This window comes from Bos javanicus, chromosome 5 (genome assembly GCF_032452875.1).
Source record: "Bos javanicus breed banteng chromosome 5, ARS-OSU_banteng_1.0, whole genome shotgun sequence".
Lineage (NCBI taxonomy): Eukaryota > Metazoa > Chordata > Mammalia > Artiodactyla > Bovidae > Bos > Bos javanicus.
The window spans coordinates 79,227,568-79,249,540 of record NC_083872.1 but is presented as its reverse complement, the minus strand read 5'-3'; the positions used below and the strand labels follow the sequence as shown (position 1 = coordinate 79,249,540).

At 40.3% G+C, this 21,973-nt stretch overlaps 2 protein-coding genes across 7 annotated transcripts in view; both read right to left on the bottom strand.

The window, feature by feature from the left end:
- SINHCAF (SIN3-HDAC complex associated factor) overlaps nt 1-19,889 on the bottom strand; it is a 29,699-nt gene extending 9,810 nt beyond the window's left edge. Inside the window, exons 1-4 of one of the 6 annotated variants that reach the window (XM_061417477.1) lie at nt 19,606-19,889; nt 5,759-5,906; nt 4,274-4,373; nt 2,473-2,599 (exon numbers count right to left, since the gene is read on the bottom strand). In XM_061417477.1, coding sequence (XP_061273461.1) covers nt 2,473-2,599; nt 4,274-4,373; nt 5,759-5,886 — 355 coding nt within the window. In that variant the 5' untranslated portion in view covers nt 5,887-5,906; nt 19,606-19,889. The other 5 variants (XM_061417481.1, XM_061417480.1, XM_061417475.1 and 2 more) reach the window with 5 other exon arrangements.
- LOC133247964 (snRNA-activating protein complex subunit 4-like) lies at nt 16,818-17,879 on the bottom strand. The gene is made up of 2 exons (XM_061417482.1): nt 17,328-17,879; nt 16,818-17,145 (listed from the first exon to the last, which is right to left on the bottom strand). The coding sequence occupies exon 1, from the start codon at nt 17,851-17,853 to the stop codon at nt 17,344-17,346; it is 510 nt and encodes a 169-aa protein (XP_061273466.1). The 5' UTR covers nt 17,854-17,879; the 3' UTR covers nt 16,818-17,145; nt 17,328-17,343.
- Nucleotides 19,890-21,973: the final 2,084 nt, after the last annotated feature.

Here is a 21,973-nt window from a genome sequence, read left to right as displayed (position 1 = left end):
TACTCCTCAAATGATAAGAAAATTACTGTTTTCTAAATGTTCACTCAAACATTTACTGAGAATAAAGGGTAGAGTCGGTTTTGTTTGCCCCTTGGTGATAGCTGGTTAAGAAAAAAAATCTATGATTAAAATATACACATATTTGATGTTGTCTAAATATTTTACTACCGATATATTATAAAAGTTTAGCCAAAGATTAAATATATATTAATTAAATATATAATTAATTAAATTAAATGTATTTTCAAAATAACTATGGACTAGTAACACCAACAACTTACTAGTAACACCAACTTAGAGCATGGAGTTAGTAGCAGATCTGGAAAGACTTTGGGGTCCTGGGGCATAAGCTATGCTATCCAAAAGAGCAGGATGATTGTGCAAAGGGCGCAGGGTTTTGAGATTAGACAAACCCCAGGTCAAGTTCATCTCTGCTACTTATTAAGTGATGCCAGATCATGGTGAAACCACTAGCTTGTACTTCCTATCCTAATCTCTAAAACTGAAATCACTGGCATAATTGTAAAGTGCTTGGAATATACACCAAAATGCTCCAGAGATGATAGTTCTTCCTTCCTTTCCTTCTGTCTGATCAGTAAATTTAACTGTCTTTCTCCATTACTCTAAAACAAACATTGATTGATAATATTTTGTCTAACAAGGGCCTACAGATCTTTTTTTTTAGCCACACCTCATGCCCCATGCAGTGGTGTCCTAACCATCAGACCGCCAGGGAAGTCCCCATATCTTTTTTAATCCTGAAAACTCCAATATAGGTCCATCCACAATTCTGAAAATGTTCTCAAAACAAACGTTTATCTCTAACCCATTTGGCCACAAAATCTGGCCTGATCTGGGCCATAATCAGGTGGGCAAACATGACTAGTTTATTTACAGTTAGTTTATTCCACCGATGTAAATATGCCTACATTTCCCCTGCAGAAACACTACTGTGCTGGACTCAATAGTGCTGCCTCAAACCCCCGGAGGTAATAACATTATATACAGTGGATTTCCTTTTCAAAATTTAAATTACTAAATACAGAAGTACTACAACAGGTCCCCTGCCCCCAGTTACTTCCCATAAAAGTAGATGAACTTATTAATTTATCATTTCTTTCCCATCCTCTGACCCAACACACCAAGCCCCTTTAAACCTAAAAATCTTGAGGCTGCAATATGTGAGTTATGATTTCCAAAATTACTCTCCAGAAAACCTGGGTTTTAAGTCTTAGGTTGCCCACTAATTATTTACACTGTTTCCACTGTTTCCCCATCTATTTCCCATGAAGTACATGGGACCGGATGCCATGATCTTCATTTTCACTCTCCACTTTCATTTCATCAAGAGACTTTTCAGTTCCTCTTCACTTTCTGCCATAAGGGTGGTGTCATCTGCATATCTGAGGTTATTGACATTTCTCCCGGCAATCTTCTTTCCATCTTGTGTTTCTTCCAGTCCAGCGTTTCTCATGATGTACTCTGCATAGAAGTTAAATCAGCAGGGTGAGAACATACAGCCTTGACGTACTCCTTTTCCTATTTGGAACCAGTCTGTTGTTCCATATCCAGTTTTAACTGTGGCTTCCTGACCTGCATACAGATTTCTCAAGAGGCAGATCAGGTGGTCTGGTATTCCCATCTCTTTCAGAATTTTCCACAGTTTATTGTGATCCACACAGGCAAAGGCTGTGGCATAGGCAATAAAGCAGAAATAGATGCTTTTCTGGAACTCTCTTGCTTTTTCGATGATCCAGTGGATGCTGACAATCTGATCTCTGGTTCCTCTGCCTTTTCTAAAACCAGTCCATTCTGAGGGAGATCAGCCCTGGGATTTCTTTGGAGGGAATGATGCTGAAGCTGAAACTCCAGTACTTTGGCCACCTCATGTGAAGAGCTGACTCATTGATGAAAAGACTCTGATGCTGGGAGGGATTGGGGGCAGGAGGAGAAGGGGACGACAAAGGATGAGATGGCTGGATGGCATCACTGACTCGATGGACGTGAGTCTGAGTGAACTCCGGGAGTTGGTGATGGACAGGGAGGCCTGGCGTGCTGTGATTCATGGGGTCGCAAAGAGTCGGACACGACTGAGCGACGGAACTGAACTGAATTATTTACATACCTTTCTGCATATCTTCAGGTCTCAATCTCCTTAAGGATAAAAATCAAGTAAACAAACTTGAAACATTAATCTTTTAGAAAAGATGTCAATAAAGAGATGAGAATGGTCCAAGTGTTCTGAAGTACAGTTTGAAGAAGTGGCTAATGAAAGTACTTTTAAGACATCAAAATCAAAGATAAAGTTTCAAGATTTCCTAGAAATAAAATATTTCTACCAAGTCAACATTGCTTCCCACTCTTTTTTAAAAAAGCAACAAAAGAAAACATGGTCTACATATGCCATGTGCCACCGGCAGACAGAAACAAAACATCCATTCTTAAATTCTCATGTCTCAATATCCAACTTACTGTGGCGCTTAAATTCCTTCTGCAGTTTACTGATCTGGTTACTTTTTATCCTGTTTCCAGATAGAGTTTTCACTTTCTTTGGTTTCAGTGTAGTCTTTAGACTGGGTCCTGCCCTTGCATCTACCACCTGGAAGAAAATACTGAATATTTAATACCATTTTAAAAATGACACCTCTGTACTCCCTTAGTTCAGATGAGTGCTTATTTGAAGGAGCCAAATTTGAGAACCATAGTTTTCTACTCAGTGTTTAAGAGCTCATGAGCACTTTGAATCATCACATGATATTAAAAACAGTTTATCTAGGGTTTTTTTACTTTGAAGTAGTAACAGCAAGAGTAGCTGGACAAAAAATTTATATAGGTTTTATATATGGTGAAAATGAGCCAAGGAGGTTAAGAAAAACCAGACCTTACAACAATTAACATTCCTACTGGATGATGTCTGCAGTTTACAAAACGTTTTCATATACTTTTGATTCTAACTTCACCACAAGGCAGTAGGCAGTAATTTGTTACTCCAGTTTTAGGGTAAAGAAAACCAAGAGATATTAAACTATGTATTTTGCCTTATTTCACTAAACTAGTAAATAGGCAAAGGTAGGTAGAGAAGGCGCCCAGACTCAAATCAGGTTTCAGACCTCTGCTTTATGCTCTTTTTACTACACACCCTTAAGCCTGAGGTCAGCCACGTGCGGCAATGGCATGTTCTCCCACAGCCTGGTAAGGCCACTGGTCTAGACCCATATAGTCTCATTTCTCATGTCTTCATTCACATTTACTATTTGCAGATTTCTATCCTTATGTAATGGACAGAGGAGCCTGGCGGGTTACAGTCCATGGGGTCGCAAAGTGTCAGACACAACTGAAGGACATAACTGAAGCGACTTAGCATGTGTGTATCCTGATGTAAAAAGGTTGACATCACCTTCAAAATCACAATTTGGATCTTCCCCACATAAGCTATTCATTAAAGAAAAACTCACAATTTTATAAGTTAACAGACACACAGAAACCTATTATAATAACGTAACATTGTCACCAAAGAACAGCTTGCAAGGGTAGCATAAGAAAAAATGTGAAGAAATGCCTGCCTGCTTAAAAACAAGTATGTTATATAAACGTCATAAATCTTCTGAAAGCTAGCATATAGAAAAAACTTAATAGTGTTGTTCTGGTCACTGAAAATATTTTCTGAAGAATTCTAGTGACAGTAAGTAAAATGCAAATCTCAATTTAACATAGAGAACAAAAACAGCTTCTATTTAACTGAGTGATTACTAATTATTCTTAATATATATCCTCTCATTCAGTTCTTACTACAGTTTTGTGACATGGCTATTATTCTCTTTTGCACTTAATAAATAAATGTTCAAAGTTCACAAGTAGTAAGTGGTAAAAAAGGAGGGTTTAAATCCAGTTCTGAATGTAAACTCATGTGCTCATTAGTACCAACATGATTTAGGAAATCTGTTGTCCTAAGAGATGAAAAAAGGATTCATGTCTAATTAACTGGAGGAATTTCTGGGCTGAACCTAAAAATATGTTAAATGTACACTGTGAATCTCCAAAATGGGTATATTCAATACAACCTCAGGTAAATGCCATACCAAGCTATTAATATTTTGCTCCCAAACAGGCCAAAATGTTAAATGATTATATCTAAGCAGCAACTAGTATTTTTCTTTATTTTTTTCAGACTTTTCTACCCCAGAAACATATTATTTCCTAAATTAGGGGAAAAACTAGTGTTACTTTAAATATAACAGAGGTACAACTGAAAAAGGGGAAAAGATAAACTCACATGATTCCAGTTTTTTTTTGATCCTGCTGGCAATTTCTTCCATCTTTTCACAAGCAGGACACAGGCATTACAGATATCTCCTGAACGAGTCTCATGTAACCTGATAAGAAAACGATCAAACCTTTACTCGTCTCCTTTACATAAAAGAATTCATGGAAGTACATTTCTTTTAGAAAAAACACTATTTATAGTTTATAGATGTTATTTCCAATTGTCTGGGGTGATCCAGTTCTACTGTTTCTGTAGAATATTTCAGAAGTCTAATTAACTTCTATGTGCTGCAATTTGGTCATTTTAAAATAAAGAATGTTTTTTTAATTAAACAATGGTAAAATTTAAGACCTAGAAAAGATCCTGGTCACCATGGTTTTAAACAATGATGTCCAATTAATCTTTCTTGAAATGTATAGATGCGTAAGCAATAAAACTCTACCCTTTAAGTAAAATAATGTGCCATGATATTCTAGTTTCACAACAAACAAAACCAGAGAGGCACTGTAATATTATTTTAATGAATGTATCTGCATAAGAGGAAATAAATATACAGTTTCCAAGTTATTTTTTAATTGTCTGAGGAATTTTTCATCTATTACACATATTTCTATATTACAAATATATACAGAAAAATACTAATAGCGTTTATTATATATACAATTGGAAATAAAGACATTAAGAGAAAAATGTGACTTCAGATGGCAACGTTGGTTGGTGGAAACTCTTTGACAACCTTCAAAATAAATACAGTCTAGGATTAACAATAACTAATCAACAGAATGTTTTGATAAGAAAATACAGGGGTGAAATTAATTTCTAACATCAAAAATGGCTCAACATTAAGTATTTTGTTTCTATTTTTTGAAAAGTAAATTCCATGTTATTAAGCAGAGGTTTACTGTCAAAAGATAAAGAACAAAATTATAAAATAAAACTAATGGACCCTGACAGGTTTCAGGGCAGAACACTAAACCCTGTTAGGATCCTCAGCAGATTGGGTTAAAATTTATTTGTATAACTTAGAAAAACAATACAAAGTACTAGTGGAGGACAATTACTCTGAGAATAAGGGTTATTTTTTTAATCTCTTTATACATCTTGAAGTTAACAATGAAAGGTTCTATTATAACTTTTTTAAAATATATTTTTAATTGGTGGATAACTGCTTTACAATGTTGTTTTGGTTTCTACTGTACAACATGAATCAGCTATCAGTATACATGTATCTCCTCCCTTTTGAGCCTCCCTCTCAACTCCCCCATGATTAAGGGCTTCACAATAAACTTGGTAGTTCCTCATAATCTAGAAAAAAAAGTAAGGTATGCTTTCAGTATTGTTTGGATTTAAGAGCAAGTGCCTTGAAACAACCTAGATTAGAATATGAGTGATTTTAATTATTATTGCACTGTTCCAATCCCTTTGCTTAGAAATATTTCCTTATACTGTGATCTTTTTCACTCTAAAAATGGTACAAACATCACATGATCTTACCCAAAACAGCTCTGGAAATCCTTTTCATAGCGTTTACTGTCAGTGAATCGAGAACTGGAGGATTTAGCTCTGCAAATACAGCAGCCCTCTATACTTCGGTACATCTTTGGCTTGTGAAAACCAAACATCTTTTCTTCTGGGCAATAGCCTGTAAAGCCAAGGGAATTGACACAGTGTTGTTGAGGGCTATAACAAGAAACCATTAAAAGCAAGCTCTCTGCTCCACCCCTCCCCCTGCCACATGGTATTACATGACCAAGCCAGACAGGAGGGCTCTGGTGAAGACCTCTTGAATCTACCTCAATTCTTGGCACACGAGCACGCCAAGTGTCTAAAACAAACAGAACAGTTCTGATATATAACAAGGCTTCTCCAACCTCCTTCTACTATCCTGGCAAAAACTCACTCTAAAACTGCAGGAAGCAGGCATTTTCTAAAATTCAATTTTCTAAGAAGAGGACAGAGAAGACTAGCGTGCTGCAGTCCATGGGGTTGCAAAGAGTCAAATACAACTGACTGACTGCCCAACAACAAAGTAGAGAATACAACAAATTCTCTCTCCACTATCCTGGGAAACACCGGAATTATACATAGTGGAGGACACGTCCTAAAATTAAAGGTACCCCTTTTTACTCTGCATGTTTGCATTACTGTGATTCCCCTCTTGGAAAGTTCTGAGCATTTACCACAGGACTATAATCTGATACTAAGCACAGAAGTAGCTCAATGCATCAACCCACACTACTTTGCCCTATGGGAAATCAGAGGGGCTTTCTTCTGTGATAAACGGGAAGTTCTAAGCAGGCAAGTTATCCTTGAATTGAAACTACGGAAAGGAGGATGTAAAACATACAAAAAACTAGTGTTATAGTTTAAGAATGCTAATTTCATAAATCATTAAGACAGATTAAGAGTGAGCTCATGTTGCCTGACCAGTGGTCTGACCCTCAGTCGTTAACAGAGGTTTTTGAAGTTCTTCAATGAGGTGCTGTGCCTGAGAGCTATAATAGTGGGAGGCAGATGTTCAAAAATGTAGAGTGAGATAAACTGTGATTTCCATGATCAAAAAAACCCTCAACATCCATCAAGGAAGGAAGAAAGAACTCCAGGGCTGGTTGCAACAAAAAGGCAGCTGGTAGTAAACATATACCTTATAAATAATTTAGAATATCCAAACCAAGGACCAACTTCACAAAACATCTGGACTAAGAGGTGATGAAAATGTAATGAACAGAAACTAAACCCCAAAGGACAAATCCAGAGCAGGGCCTCTGTGTGTGTGGGCGTGTGGGTGCGCATGCACACACACACACACACACAAACATCACATAAAGCATAGAGAAAATGATTAAAATGAACTAGATTTGTACCCACAGTTTTAGGAGTTATAACCATGTTTTAAAAGGAATGCCATCCTTTTTAAAGTTCTTTTAGAAATACACTCAAATATATGAGTAAAACAAAAGCCTTGGTGTTTGTCTTTGAATGACCTCTTCCCTAACCTCTTTCCACTCCAATTCTGGTTAGCCATACCACAGTAAGTATTTATGAAAGTGATTTAGAAAAATAACCAAATAATTAGACTCTGTGTGCGTGTGTGTGTTTGAGATGAAGCAATTCTGAAATACAAAGGATTTAAAATTTGCTTTCAAGAAAATAATTTATCAGCAAATAATTAGCCAAACACTTAAGTTTTCCTTTTAAACAGGGACTAGTGTTCTTTGATGTTTTTGAGAGGCAAGTAAAAGAAAGATGTGATGGATCAGAAGGCCACTGATGCATTTCAATAGTTAATTCTAAACTAAAAGTTAGTTTAAGAATTGTTAAAACAAACAAGAACATAATGTTTCTAGTTGATTAAGGTAATTGTTTTCATTAAGTGAGACTTTTTTGAAAGGAAAAAAATGAGGAAGGTGCTCAATATATAGTAGGAAAAGGCATAGACCTGTGAAATGAGGTAGATTTTTTTTTCAGTCTAACAAAAATTCACATGATAAATGAAAAGAAAATTGCCTCCTGAAGAAAACGGCCATGCACTGCTTTGGAAAAAACAATGTCAAACGACACAGGTTTATACAAACTTTAAAAGAAGTACTAAGAAAGTAGAAGCTACTGCTTTAATTTGTATATTCCTGTTTTGAGGCAAAAATGTAACACAACTCTTTCTAGTCATTACACCAACCTGCGGCCTCTCCAAATTCCCCTAATACCTTCCCATTATCATCAAGGTCAAAAGTCCACAGATCCTCCTGCAGTCGCCAGCTTCATCAATAGCTCCAGGAAACTTCAACCTCCCTTCTCCCTTCTCAGCAAGGACAGAGGAAGTACAGCAAGAAAGGCCAGTTCATTCCATTAATACACAGGCCAAATCCCATTACAGGACAGACTATTCTACCCTCACAATCCCCTTCCTACCACAAATAATAAACATACTATCAAAACTATAAAAAATTCGGGTCATCTCCAAGATATGAACTACTACCTTCACTGAGGCTGGATTTGACCAAGAAGTCATAGTTTGTGCCAGTTATCATGCTGGCAAGCTCCTAGGGAATATTAAGGCTATAGCTAAATATTACTTTCCTTTTCATCAGCAGCGATTGCGAATCAATTTTTGTTGGTGGTAGGAATCGCCACAAAACTTACCCAATAGTAAGTGAAACAATCCACTCTTCTGCCTGAGAAATGTTCTTCTTAGACATCAGAGAAAATCTAATAGCCTGATGTCTTCTGACTGATATCTTTTATGTAGCTCTGCAACCTTGTTTTTCCTGACAAAATTCTGCCTAAACAGCTGAGTGGGGAGTCTGAATTCTAGGGTTCACCCTCTTTCAGTGCTAAGTGCAGTAAGGGGGCAGGCACCTGTCCTGATGCAACACACAAGTAGCACATGAGCCTTTTAATGGATGATTACTTAATAAACCTAGTAAACCTTTTCTGAGCTTATTCCTGCACTTGAGAGGCACCTGGGAATCTGCAGTAAATACACAGGGGTTTCATTTTGGGCTTTGTTTACAAGCAACCCACTTAAGCAGTGATTGGTGTTTAACCATTTTGAGCTTTGGGGAGGCCAGAGAGTAACTCAAAGTTTTCACAAAACCTACAGACCCACTAATGTTTTAAAAAATAAAAAACCTTATCTAATCTCTGGGAAAAAACTAAGACACAAAATGGCTCTGAAACCAAGTTACTTTATATATTTGAGAGAAGGTTGTGAGTGAGCATGGCACAATTTGATTTTAAACTTGGGATTTCTATTATCTCAACAAACGAAGTGGTCTTTAGAATACTTCTTCCCTATAAAACACTGAATCACTATGTTGTTTTGTATACCTGAAATTAACATAATAAAAAGTAACATAATAAAACTGAATCAACTTCAGTTTTTAAAAGAGTATTTCTTTCCTAAGCTCACATTTGTACAATATTAAATGATTCCTCCAGAACAACCTATTTGTTCAAATTATTAGTGATTTTTGCATGTATTCTTACAGATGTCACATCACTCAGCAGTGCTTTAATAGAAGGAAGCCAATGCCATCTGCTTCCTAATTGATGAATAGTTACAGATGAGAGTAGACTCCATATAATATCACCCTTAAGTATTTGCAGAATCAGAAAAAATTTTACCTTTGAAATAAAGGCAAAAATAAAAGACTTAAAATGCTGATTTAAAAACTGCCATTTGCCTTCTAAAAATAAGACAGTAGCGGTGGTTGCAAAACTCTAAATATACTAAAAGCTACTGAATTGTATACTTTGAGAGTGAATTTTATGATATATAAATTATTACAATAAGCTTGTTTCTAAAAATAAAAAGATTGGGTTTGGAAGTCTCTTGACTTTATTCATCTTTGTAACCTCAGCACCTCAATATTGTCAATCATGTAATATGTACTCAATAAATGTGTGGATTAAACTTTTTTAAAAAACCATCATTTGTACAGTACTTCATGTTTGATAAAGCACTTTCACTGACATTTCTTTACCTACTGTCAGCCAAAAAGCCACAATTTTTAAAAAACATTGTAACAGTTAAAGACAAACCAACCATGCTGAAATTACTGTTCTGTCCAATTTAATTTAATCTCAAAAATTAAAGTTAATAGCTAAGTCAGCAAAAGCCATAAGAGAAATAACTGTAATTACATGAACAAATAGCATACAGAGACAGCAATGTGAGTTTTTAAAATACAACAATCAATTTTGAACATTTGTTTTGATTGACTTATTGGGGTTTCATCTACTTTAAAACTGTAAATTTCATAAAAATTCAATGATCAACTTAATGAAAGGATGGGGAAATGCATCCTTAGTGTTGAAGCAAGGAAAGCGTGAAGTAACCACTGTTTATCAAGATACAAAAGAGCCAATTCTAATCTGATTTAATGAGACTATGAACCCAAAGAGCAGGATGATGTCTTAGTACACTTAATATAGCACACATAATGTAAGTTTACCGAGCACAGAATAACATGAGGGTGAAGTAATCTTCACAACCTTATACAAAGGCTGTATAAGAAGTTTTCTGATAGTTCCAAGCTTAAAGATGATCTCTTTTAATTTTTAGTAATACTAAATACTTGATTTGGTATCAACTAAGGAACAGTATGAAGAATCTTGAAAAATGCTAATTTTAGAGCTTTTAGTACCCTTTCTAACATGGAATTAGGAGACAGTGAGATGAAGATCTTAATTCTGCAGAGTATTTTCTTATCTTTCAAATCTTATAAGGGTTCTTATTATGATGTATGTAACATCTATTAGGTTCACCTCAGTTGGTATGCTTTGAAGGACACCAATAGCTCCTCCAATGTAATCACTTCCCCAATTCCATTTTCTAGATTCCTTCTGGGTAGTTGTTTTTCTTATATTCAAAAATACCTTTCAGGGGCTTCCCTGGTGGTCCAGTGGTTAAAAATTCGCCTGCCAACGCAGAGGACATGGGTTCCATCCCTCGTCCAAGAAGATTCCACGTGCCCTGTGCCACAGCTACTGAGGCCGCACGCCCTGCCTAAAGTCCACGCTCCACAACGAGAGAGGCCACTGCAGTGAGAAGCTCGCGCACCACACCTAGAGAGCAGCCCCAGCTTGCTGCACCAGAGAAAGTTCCAGTGCAGCAAAGACGACTCAACACATCCAAGAAACAAAATAAACAAATGTTTTAAAATCGTTTTTTCAAAATTCAAAATGCACTGGATGGACCAGGTAGAAGAAAACAGAAGTAAATATGCCAAAGATGATGATAAATCAGCTTTTATAGTTAACGTTGTAACTTGCCCATACCATCTTGAGAAGTGAAATTCTGATGCACAAATTAGGGGTGCAACCTCCCAAATTAAAACATTTCTCAATTGTCCTTCATTTTCAAGAGACCAAACCCTATAGCTTCTAATCATTTTCTCTAAAAAACCAAATGACCTAGACTTCTTTTCTAAAAAAAGCACACATAAAATAGTGTGCCTGCATACATGCTCAGGTACTGTGTCCAGCTCTTTGTGACCCCTTGGACTATAGCCCACCAGTCTTCTCTGTCCGTGGAATTTTCTGGGAAAAAATACTAGAGTGAGTTGCCATTTCCTCCTCCAGGGAATCTTCCTGACCCAGGGATCGACCCCACATCTCCTGCATCCCCTGCACTGCCAGGCAGATTCTTTACCACTGCGCCACAATGTAAATGTCCATGGATTCTCAGACTGGTTAAAGTATGGTGTTTTCATACTACAGGATACCCTTTCAGCCCTTAAAAGAAGGCAGTAGAGATCTACAACATGTGCAGGGAGGGAAGTTTTTTAAGATATCTTGTTATATAGTATGTTTTTAATGAGATCTTGAATACACAACCTGGCTTTTTAAAATAGACATTTAAGAACCAATAACTAGCAATGGTCTCTGAGGGGTGCAAGAATGAAGGAGGTTTACTTTCACTTTACTCCCTTCTATACTATTTTTTTTTTTAATCAAGAGCACCATACCCCAAAACTTTTAGTCATCATCACATATCTTGACTTAACTAAAGAGGAATCTGAAAAAGCCCAAAGAACTTAAATAAACTTCCTCAAAGACATACAGATGAAGAGATACACATTAGCAAATACATTCCACAAGAGAGCATACAGAATAGACTAGTAAAATCAGAACAGACAGAACAGAATGGGAAGGAAACTGCAGAGACGAGACAAGCAAAAGATTTGTAAAGTGGGAAGGAAACAGCAGTGAACAAAGAGGAAAGGAACCAAGCAACCAAAGACAACTCTGAAGGGAAGGAGATGCATTTTTTAGAGCTGAACTTTAAACGGCATGATTATGGGAAAGGAAGAGAAATAAATACGAAAAAGCACTTATGATCCAAAGTTAAGTGCCATCTCCAGTGCCTGAAACTGGTAATGCCACCTTCGACACCATTTTAGTCACCGGTATGCTGTCTTTAATCACATGTAAGTACAGGTTCTAGTAAACACTAACAGTGTAACTGTAGCAACACTCTTCACAAAGCGTCAAATAGGATTGTTTTGTGTTCTCCCACTGCCAGGCCACTTGGTTGCAGTATTCCCCTACAAAAAGATGTTTCAGCAGTGCTTAAGGAAAACCATGGGGCAATCAAACACTACTATTTCCTTTTACCTGCTTCGAGTAGATACCTACCCACATCCCAACACCAAAGTTTCTGAATTTATTAATTCACTTTTTCCAAGTGAAATTTAAAAATTTAAACTTGCCTGGAGAAAAACAGAAAGAGGTGGTGGATGCCCACTTATCTGCCAAAAGCTTCTCCAAACATGTACCCAGACTGAGAAATTATATGATAAAATATTTATCCAGTGCTGCCTATGGAATCCACGCTCAGTAGAAGACCCTAGAACTCCTCCTACAGGAAAGGGGTCACACTCAGAAATTAAGTCTTCAGCTGACATAGCACAGGCTAAAAATAAAAATCACAAATCCAGGTCTCTGAGTTTTAGACAGTGTAAAAACAAATACTAGGTCTTCCCATTTTGATACTGTAAAAACAAAACAAAACTGGGTATTCCAATTTCAAATTCCAGTGAATGAGAAAGTTAAAGGTTGGGGGGATAGTATTTATTTGCTTTTAAAGGATGATTATTAGTTAGGAAATGTGACTACCGTGAGTGTGATGAAGAAGTCAAACTGGAGTCTATATTTCTGCTTGTGTCTTTACAAGTGAATAGACAGTCACCTCAAATTTTTTTGTCCTCTGTAATATTAGGGTAAAAACTTACTTCTACTTTCCAGGAATGCTGTGGAGCAAGAATATGAAAACATCAGTGTATGCATACCATTTATTTCCTTAAATTTATGACTTGCACATTATAGAAATATAAACTCTTGTCTGTCCCAAGACACACCCAACTAACTAAAATGAGGGTAGAATCCTGATTTCTGAAGGTTTTAAGAACAAGTTTGTGGGGAAGGAGGAACTTAATTTCCAGAGATTTTAAGTTTATGAAATGACCATATTCCTTTCCATGAAGGTTGTTCTCCATTTTCAAACTTGACAAAAATGTTAAGAAAGTACATACCTGGTCTAACCCAAATCTCAGCAAAGTTCCTAAAGCTCTCTGAAGCACAAGGACTGGCAGTCCTAACCTTTAAATGCCCTCCTGATTATATAGTCTTCTCTTCCAAACATATTCTTTTTGTGTTCACCTAACCTGGCTTTAATCCATATAATCACATAAAAAATCTGAAAGTCAACCAGGTGCTCCCTTCTCTTCTTCTGCAAGATCTCTACCATCTCCATGATGAAGTCCTTAGAGAATCTGCTTCTACTTTCACTTCTCTGGTTCATGTTCCTTCCATTCCCATTGTCTGTTTGTCCCTCATTATGGTGTTTGAACTTCTGTCAGAGCCTCATAACTGACTTATAAGGCTGCACCCTTCAAATAGGTGGTATCGTCCTAAAAAGTTCAAATATTAATATTCCTTCCAAGGTACAAACACTTGGATATCAGGATAATATCCAAACTCCTTGGCAAGAAATTCAAAGCTTTTCAGGATCTAGTCCCGTCTACCAGCTACTCCCAACATAGAATTCTGATATTCCAGGAGTGTCAAATCAACCTTAATAACTAGCCATATCAATACTTAAGGCTGCTATTTCTGTCCAAATGGTTTCTCCTTCATCCTCTTAACCTAAGAAATTACTTGAGAATTACATTTTTTATAAAACCTTTCCATTCCTAACAAACACACTGGATTTCACGTACTTGTTTAAGGTATTGTTCCCTCTGTGCTTAGTCACTCACTGGTGTCAGACTCTGCAACCCCATGGACTGTAGCCCACCAGGCTCCTCTGTCCGTGGAGATTCTCCAAGCAAGAATACTGGAGTGGGTTGCCATGCCTTCCTCCAGGGGATTGCTCCCTATACTCAATGATAAACTGTTACAGGACAGAAACTATTAATAAGTCTTACATTACAACCAGGTGCTGACTGTACATCGTATACAGAACTGCACGGAACTTGCTAAGAAGTGTGGGGTAGACAAAATGGAGTTGAACAGTGTTTGTAAGGGCATGAAATAGGAATGGTGTCCACAATAAAGACGGGCATTAAAAAAAAAACAAAAAACAAAACTGATGTTGTGAACAATGTCATTTTTCTTTAACATTTAGTTTCTAAACTTTTGCACCCCCCCCCAAAAAAGTGGGCTTTAAAGATTTCCAAGAAATATAAACCAAATGAATGACTTTAATCAGAAAAGACTAATAGTAAACAAGTCAACGTTTTCATAACAATTGGTAGAAAAAATATTTCTTGCTGATTTCAAGCAGGCATGTGTAGAGGAAGGGAGGATTAAGAGAACAATGTGTGTAGAAATGAATCTCAAAATGAGAGCTATTTAAACTCAGCATACATTAACATCAACCAAATTAAAATAACATTAAGCCAAAGCAAACTTATAGTAGGTGGAAACAGCTAAATATGAAGCTAAAAAAATTATTTTAGTTAAACTGCAACTTTTTTACTTGAATATGTAATAGCAAATGTGTCTGTGACTTCTATATTTCTAGTACAAAAAGAAAACTCTCCCTTGAAAATAAACTCCCTTCTTTTGGATTAGCTGCATTTCCATAATACAGAAAACCACTCAGTTGCAGATTCAATTAAAAGGGAAACTGAAAAAGAGAAACTGGAGAACCAAAAGATAACAAAATATTTTCAATTTATAACAGGACACTCTTGTGGACAAATCAGAAAGAAGATGGTATTTTCTAGATTTCCACTGGACTTTCTGATGTTACCTGGTTGAATCAGAATTAGATTGGCAACCAGGAGTTTAAGGCAGTGCCTTCCCAGAAACAGTTTCTGAAGGTGGGGGATGGGGCCAAAAACAATTATTCTTTCCACTTCTCATTTACTAAATTATGTATTCCAGCAAGGAAACTGATCCAAACCTGTTTTGTCTTCTGCAAAATATCTACTTTCCAAAGTTGTGAGGACAACAGGTTGTATTACCAAGCACATGATTTACTTATTTACATCCCCGAGAACCAGATATGATTACTGCTATTTTGCAGATGACAAAATCTGACTACAAACAAAGCGACTTGCTTAAGATGATCACATCTTTGGAAACCAAGCGTCTTTGGATCACGTCTTTTCAACCCCATAGACTTCTGAACACTAACCTAGGGCCTCAACAAATGTACTTCCCTCCTTCTTAGCCAATTACATGCCTAGCACTGCTTAGGAAGAAAAAGAAAATGTAATACTTCTAAAGCAACCTACTATGTGCCTAGCACAGTAAATTAATGTGTCCTTGCAACAGCTTATGACGTTGGTCTACATTTCAAATTAGCTTTTAAGTTTTTCCCAATGAGAAACTTATTTTACATGGAAAATCATTCTCAAAATGCTTTTGTGACATAAATCTGCCTGACTGTGAGCTTATGAGCCAGGTTTTCCCAGGGTCTGACTGCCAACTCTAGAGAAAAAACTGATCATTCAGGTTCCAGATATACAGAATAGTACTGTGCAACAGCAGTCTTGAGGCCCACCCAAGATTCTAGAACATACTATGTATTGAACTTTTTATCTCCAATCTCTTACAAAAGTAATGCAAAACGAGAAGGCAGCACAGACCTTGTCTGTGTCTTTCCCACTCTCAACTCATTTACCTTGATAAACCAAATCTCTGCTGCACATATCATCTGATATTTAAAACAGAAGCCTTAAACTCTAGATACACTTGAAATTTCTCAGAACATTGAAATCTAGCTGTAACTCGGCTATGAAATACTAATTAAGAAAACAAATTAAAGAATCTCAGTGTATTGGCAAAGCTCATATGCGTTTTATTAATAAATACCTGACCCAGAGAAATAACTCCCCAAAGGAAAGCCATAAGGTTATTAAATCTGAAGTTTCTCATTCTCTTGACAAGATGTTTCTGTTCATTTCAGAAATGTACTAATATTGGCAGCCTTTAGGTATTTGTCATTCGGTCAACCAAAACTTGGGCGAAAAGAGTATACTGAATAGCAAAACAACGAAAGCACAAAACTGGTTTCAATTTGTATGGATAGTCTGGTATGTGTGGGCGTGGCCCTCAAAGGATATTTTTATTTTTCAGTAAACGCCACTTTTAGATTCTAACCCTTAAACATGATCAAAATACAGGAGCAATAAGGAAAGAAACAACAGACACGGTGCTGCTTATCGGATGTCTAGACTGCAAGCAAACCCCAAATACCAAAGAAGCATCCATGTGTCAAACCAGCATAATTTCTGAGCTGTGCCTGGGGCCACATACCAAAAAAAAGTTAGCTTGAAAAGAAAATCTAAGAGGGGTAACCAGCAGGTCAAGCCCAGTTCACAGGAACTAGGAAGAGCTAGCAGGGACAGCTAACCGTTACCTTATATCATCCCCTTGAGCAGCTTCCTCCCCAGCCCCCACAGAAAATCTCCTAGAAAGGCCTAACTCCTACGTGCTAGCTTCTTCAAGGTCGTCCAAAGATAACGCAGGAACCTGAGCTGAGCACACCTTTAGGCCAAAAGATTCCCCCTTGCCCAAACCATTACGTAAATACTTTAAATGCCATAGCCCACCAGAAACAAAGTCCCAGAAGTTTATTCAGATTGAGCAACTAATAAACGTTTTCGGTTTTGTAACATCAATTATGAAAACGCTCAAGAGTGACAAACTCCAGTTAAAAAACAGGTGCTTTGAGTACTTTTAATGACAAGGTCAAATTCATTTTTTAAAAAAATTATTAGGAGAAAGGCGGGGTTGGGGCGGGGGCACTTTTCTTAAGCTTCCTTAGGATAATTTGAGTGAGGAGTGCGCGGAAGGACGGATGGGGAGAAACTGTTTAGCACTGGGTTCATGTTTGGCTACACAGTAATTCCTGGTCTTCCGGGTGCCTGGAGTAATCGAAGATTAGAGAGAAAATAAAAACAAAGAAACCAAGTAGGGGTCAGAGTTACCAGAACAAACTCTGCACCGCGCGACCACCCCAAGTAGCACCTCCCCAACCAAAACAGCCCTGGCCACAGCCGGCCCCCCCTCCCACACGTAAACACACAAAGACCAGAGCTGCACGCACGGTTTGCCCACAGTCCTCACTTCCCTTTGTAGGACAACGGGAGCCCCGAAGTTCCCTGCGGTTGCTTTTTGGGTGTCGTCGGGGCTGGGTCCCCTGAACGTGCGGGCCGCGGCTCGGCTCGGGGGAAGGGGTGCTCGCCGGTTTCCCCGAAAGCAGCAAAATGCCTCCCCGTCCCGCCCCAGTCCTCCGCGGTGGCCCCAGGCTGCGCTTCCCCCCGGGCACGCGGCGACGGCCGAGAGAGAGACACCCAGGCAGCAAACAGAACAGCTCCCCGGCGGACCCGTGGGTAAATACAGCAGCTGGGGTCGGGAGGAAAGTTCCAGTGGAGAGCTGCCCGCAGGGGAGGGGGGTGGCGGCGAGAGGGAAGCGCGTCCCTCTCCGCCGCCTCCCTCACCTGCGCCGGAACAACGGGCCCCGCGCCCGCCCACCCGGCCGGCCCGGCGCCTCCCGCAGGCCGCGCCTCCCGCACGCCGTGCTGCCGGGGCTTGTTCCTCCTCATGGCTTTGCCCTGACGTAATTCAAACATGGCAACAGTTCGACTTCAAAGGCGGATCCACAGACCTCCCAGACGCAGGCTCCGGCCCCGGGGAGCGGGCCGAGCCCTCGCGGCTGCTCTCTCCCGGGCCCTCGGCCGTCGCGGCACCCGGCGCCCCGGCTCCAGCGCCAAGCCCGGACTGCTGCCCCTCGGCCGCCCGCCGCGAGGAAGCACGCCGCCTCCCCCACGCGCTCCGGCACCGCACCGCGCACAAGTAGCGTCGCCAAAGTTTCCCCGCGAGGGGCCGAGAGACAAAAGCCCCTCCCGAAACTCGCCCGAACTTAGGAGGGCCCGGCCTGCAAGGCGGCCGCCTCCAGCGCCGGCCGGGCCCGCACCGGCACATGCAGCTCTTTGTTTTCTGTCCAGCCGGGCGCTGCCTACGTGCAGCATCAGGGGCGTGGGATTGTTTCCCAGGGGGAGACACTTGACGATCGCCCAGGGGAAGGGTCCGGATCCGGCGCCCCGGGAGTCTGGGGCTGGTCCCGCCGTCCTCCCCAAGCAGTAGGCCCATTTAATCAAAGTTTTGCAATGTCCTTGATGAGAAACGCCCGAATCCCCCGCCCCGCACCGGCCAAGAGTTGGCGACTTTCACTCTGCTTTTTAAACTGGCAAGACGCCATCATCAGCAAGTCACATTGTCCGGCCGGCCAGCCCCGACAGCGCCCGCATCTCCCCGCTAACCGCGAGCCCGACACTCAGTCGAACCCCGGACCAAACCCGGGTTGTAGCCCCAGCACGTGGTCTGTCACGCTCCCCACAAAAAGCAGTGCCCTCCAGAGTTCCTGCACTCCTCAGGCGCAGACAACGCCGCTGCCTCCATCCCGGAGTCAACTCGGCTCCGACTGGCCATCTTAAGCCGCACACCGTCGCCCTAGAGAGCTCCGCGGCGCCCACTTTATACGCTACAGGTGAATAAATTTGCGAACCAAACTTGGGGCTCCACCGACACCCCGGACGCCCGCGCTGTCTGGGCGCGGCCCGAGGAGAGGCGTTTGCGAGCCGGGGCCGCTTCCGAGCGGCCGCGTGTTGCTCATTGTCGCATCCGCATCCCTCCGGAGTTGGGCGGACAACGCCACCCGCGTGCACTGTGGCCACGCCGGCACCGACCCGAAAGGCCGATTTAAACCCCCTTCGCCCTCCAGCTCGCAAGTAGGCGGCAACTTAGTTTCCGAGCAAGGGGCGTTCATTGTCCACCCTCCTGACAACACGCCCGAGGGGCCGCAAGAAACTAAACCACGAGGGCCAACAACGGCGCCCGGCCACTCCCGGGCGCGCGCCCACGCGGGTGCACAGACCCGGGGCCCCTCTGCAATCGCCAGCAAGTCCTTTTCTCTGGGGCCTTTAAGCCACCGGGCTCCCTTTCGCTAGCGAACACTGCGGCTGCGAAAAGTCATTGTCACCTTCAACGTGGATCCCTCAACTCTGGCGACTCCTCACCCCTTTCCTGGCTCCATTCACTTCCCCCACCCCAAGACTTTCGCTTTTCCTCAAATAACCTCCCCAATTAAAAAGGGCACACTAAACATGCAGATACAAAAGAATCTGGGGTCTGAAGATCACGAAAACAGCGCTCCCCGAAATGCCATCTCCAAGACAAAACTTCCTGTGTGTATAAATGTGTGCGTGTGTCTGTAGAAGGACTGGGGGAGGTAGTGAGGTGAGGTGAAAAGAGAAAAGAAACCACTCTGAAATCAAAGCCTCGTGAGACAGTTTTGCACCACAGTAATGGTTCGAGTTACTCACCTTCCAAAAGCAGCCGTTCCACGCGCAATAACGTTCCCGAGGGGCACAGTGCACGCCAAGTCAATCCCCCCTTCAATCGCTCCCTCCTCCTCAACTGCCTTGTCTAGAAAGATTGTCTCCTGCAGTTCTGCAGTTGCTACCGCTGGCGGGGAAGGTGTAGATTCCGCTTTCCCTCTGCGCACGCGCGGCTCCCGGTACAAAATTCTCCTGAATCGAACTTATTTGCATACGGGCGCGCGCGCGTCGAGGGCTGGGAGGGGAAAAGGCCCGGCGGCCGAGCGCGCTCCCGAGGCCTCTATTGTCCTTTTAAGGGGAGAAGCGCCGTGGCGCGGGAAACGCGGCGGCCAGAGGGAAACGGGGGCGGGGGCTGCTTACTACGGCTGACGTCACGTAAACAAACGCCCTCTGCCTTGAGGCGGCGGCCAAGTGGGAGTGGCGGGATGGGAAAGGCGGAGAGGTTAGCAACCCAGGGAGAATACTAGACTGCGTGAAGTGGTTTCCACTCCGAAGCTCTTCAGGCACACCGTTTCGCGTTGGAAAATAGTTTTGAAAGCTGTTTTTGCGAAGTTCTCATACCTGTGCCCGGTTTCTGGCCTGAGTGATAGGGGAGGTGGTCTTGCAAGTATCCAGACTGAATTTATATGTTTCCCACATTTGCTAAATTTTGTTTGAAAACAGGTTTTTAAATCTTTTTTCTGTTTTACTCTTCTGGGGCCAGTAGAGGTTCGTCTTGGAGTTTTAATGAGTCATTTAGTAAAGTCCAATTTTGACACTATCCATTCACTAACTCCTGTCTGCCCTCCTCAAACAGTAACAGAACCCATGGCAATCCACTTTTTTCTCCACTTCAGCCTTAAGATTTCAAGCCTGAATTAAATGGTTGTTAATTTCCGTGGGAACAGTGTCGCTTTCCTAATAGACTAGTTAGTGGGAAGTCAGTAATCTAGCTAGAAATGTACATACACCTCCAGCTGCTAGTAAAGGTTGTTCCACTCACCCAGAAATAATATTGATTCTACTAATTGATGGTCTTGGGAATTGAAAAAGTAGCCAGTTAAATGCAGACTTTCCCTTGTGGAATATATAATAAACAATCTAAATGCTTCTTGCCTCAGGATAGGAAAAAACCTGGAAAAGCTGAAGTAAATCTTCTCAGATTGATAAGTGAAAAATGCAGAAAGAATAATTGAGATACATCTTTATTCCCAGAACACATTTAACACCAACAACAAGCTGAGACCCTGACTTAATGATTGAGGGACATGGGGAGAGAGCAAGGATGTTTTTCCCAGAAACTTGATATTGGTCCCAGGATACAAAAGTGTGGACATCAACCATAAAACTTAATCATCTGCTGACTAGTTTCACTGCTTTCACTGTAGTGTCAACAATATGGATTTAAATAGCTGCTTCTGAAATGCTAATTTAATGTGAAAATCAATTCCTAGTACAAACAAGACAAACTCACTTCTGAAGTCTTCAACTAATGTTTCTTCATTTTCTTTAGGTTCTGTAGCATACTATTTCTGTAACTGTTTGTAAAAACTATATGCTAAATACTTACAAAGGAGAAAAAAGCTGACACCTGTCACTAAAATGTCAGCTCCCTAAGGGCAAGAATTTTATGTTACATTCTTTTTTGTACCCTAGTGCCTAAAACAGTGCATGGTATGTAATGAATTCTTTGACAGACTGCTTGTAAATAATAAATCGATGGATGTTTTCAAATTTATTATAGATTTATTTCACATAAAAACAGTTTTAGTTTAGAATTTTTGTATTTTATCTAAAATGATCTTGGAAGTTATGGTGATCACCTCGATTGATTTGATGGCTATCCTTAAATCATAATAAATAAAGCAGAATAAGATTCATAACCATTTCTGGACTTTGATGGCAAATTAGACTCTTAAGCATAAACTTCTATTTTCTTCTTTTTAAAGAAGATTTTTAAAATGTGGCCCACATTGTCTCGAGTACTTATTTGGTTTATGACAGATAGTCCAAAAATTATTTCACATTAATGTATGTTTCTGAAAGTATGGAACTTACAAGTATAGTAATATTTTTCAAATTTCAATTATTGCTTGTAGGATATATCTATATATTTTAATATACATATATATGTTTAATATATATAATGTATATATGTACTTTCAATGCCTTTTCTCTTGAAAATTTATGTAAAGAATATATATTGTAAGCCACTGGTTCGTAATAACTTGAAGAGAGTATAATCTACAAAAATATTGAATTGCTATGTTGTACACCTGACATTGCTGCTGCTGCTGCTGCTAAGTCGCTTCAGTCGTGTCCGACTCTGTGCGACCCCATGGACTGCAGCCCACCAGGCTACTCCGTCCATGGG

Excerpts from the sequence above, each read along its gene's own strand:
- LOC133247964 (XM_061417482.1), bottom strand. The coding sequence starts at position 17,853 with ATGTTTGAATTACGTCAGGGCAAAGCCATGAGGAGGAACAAGCCCCGG.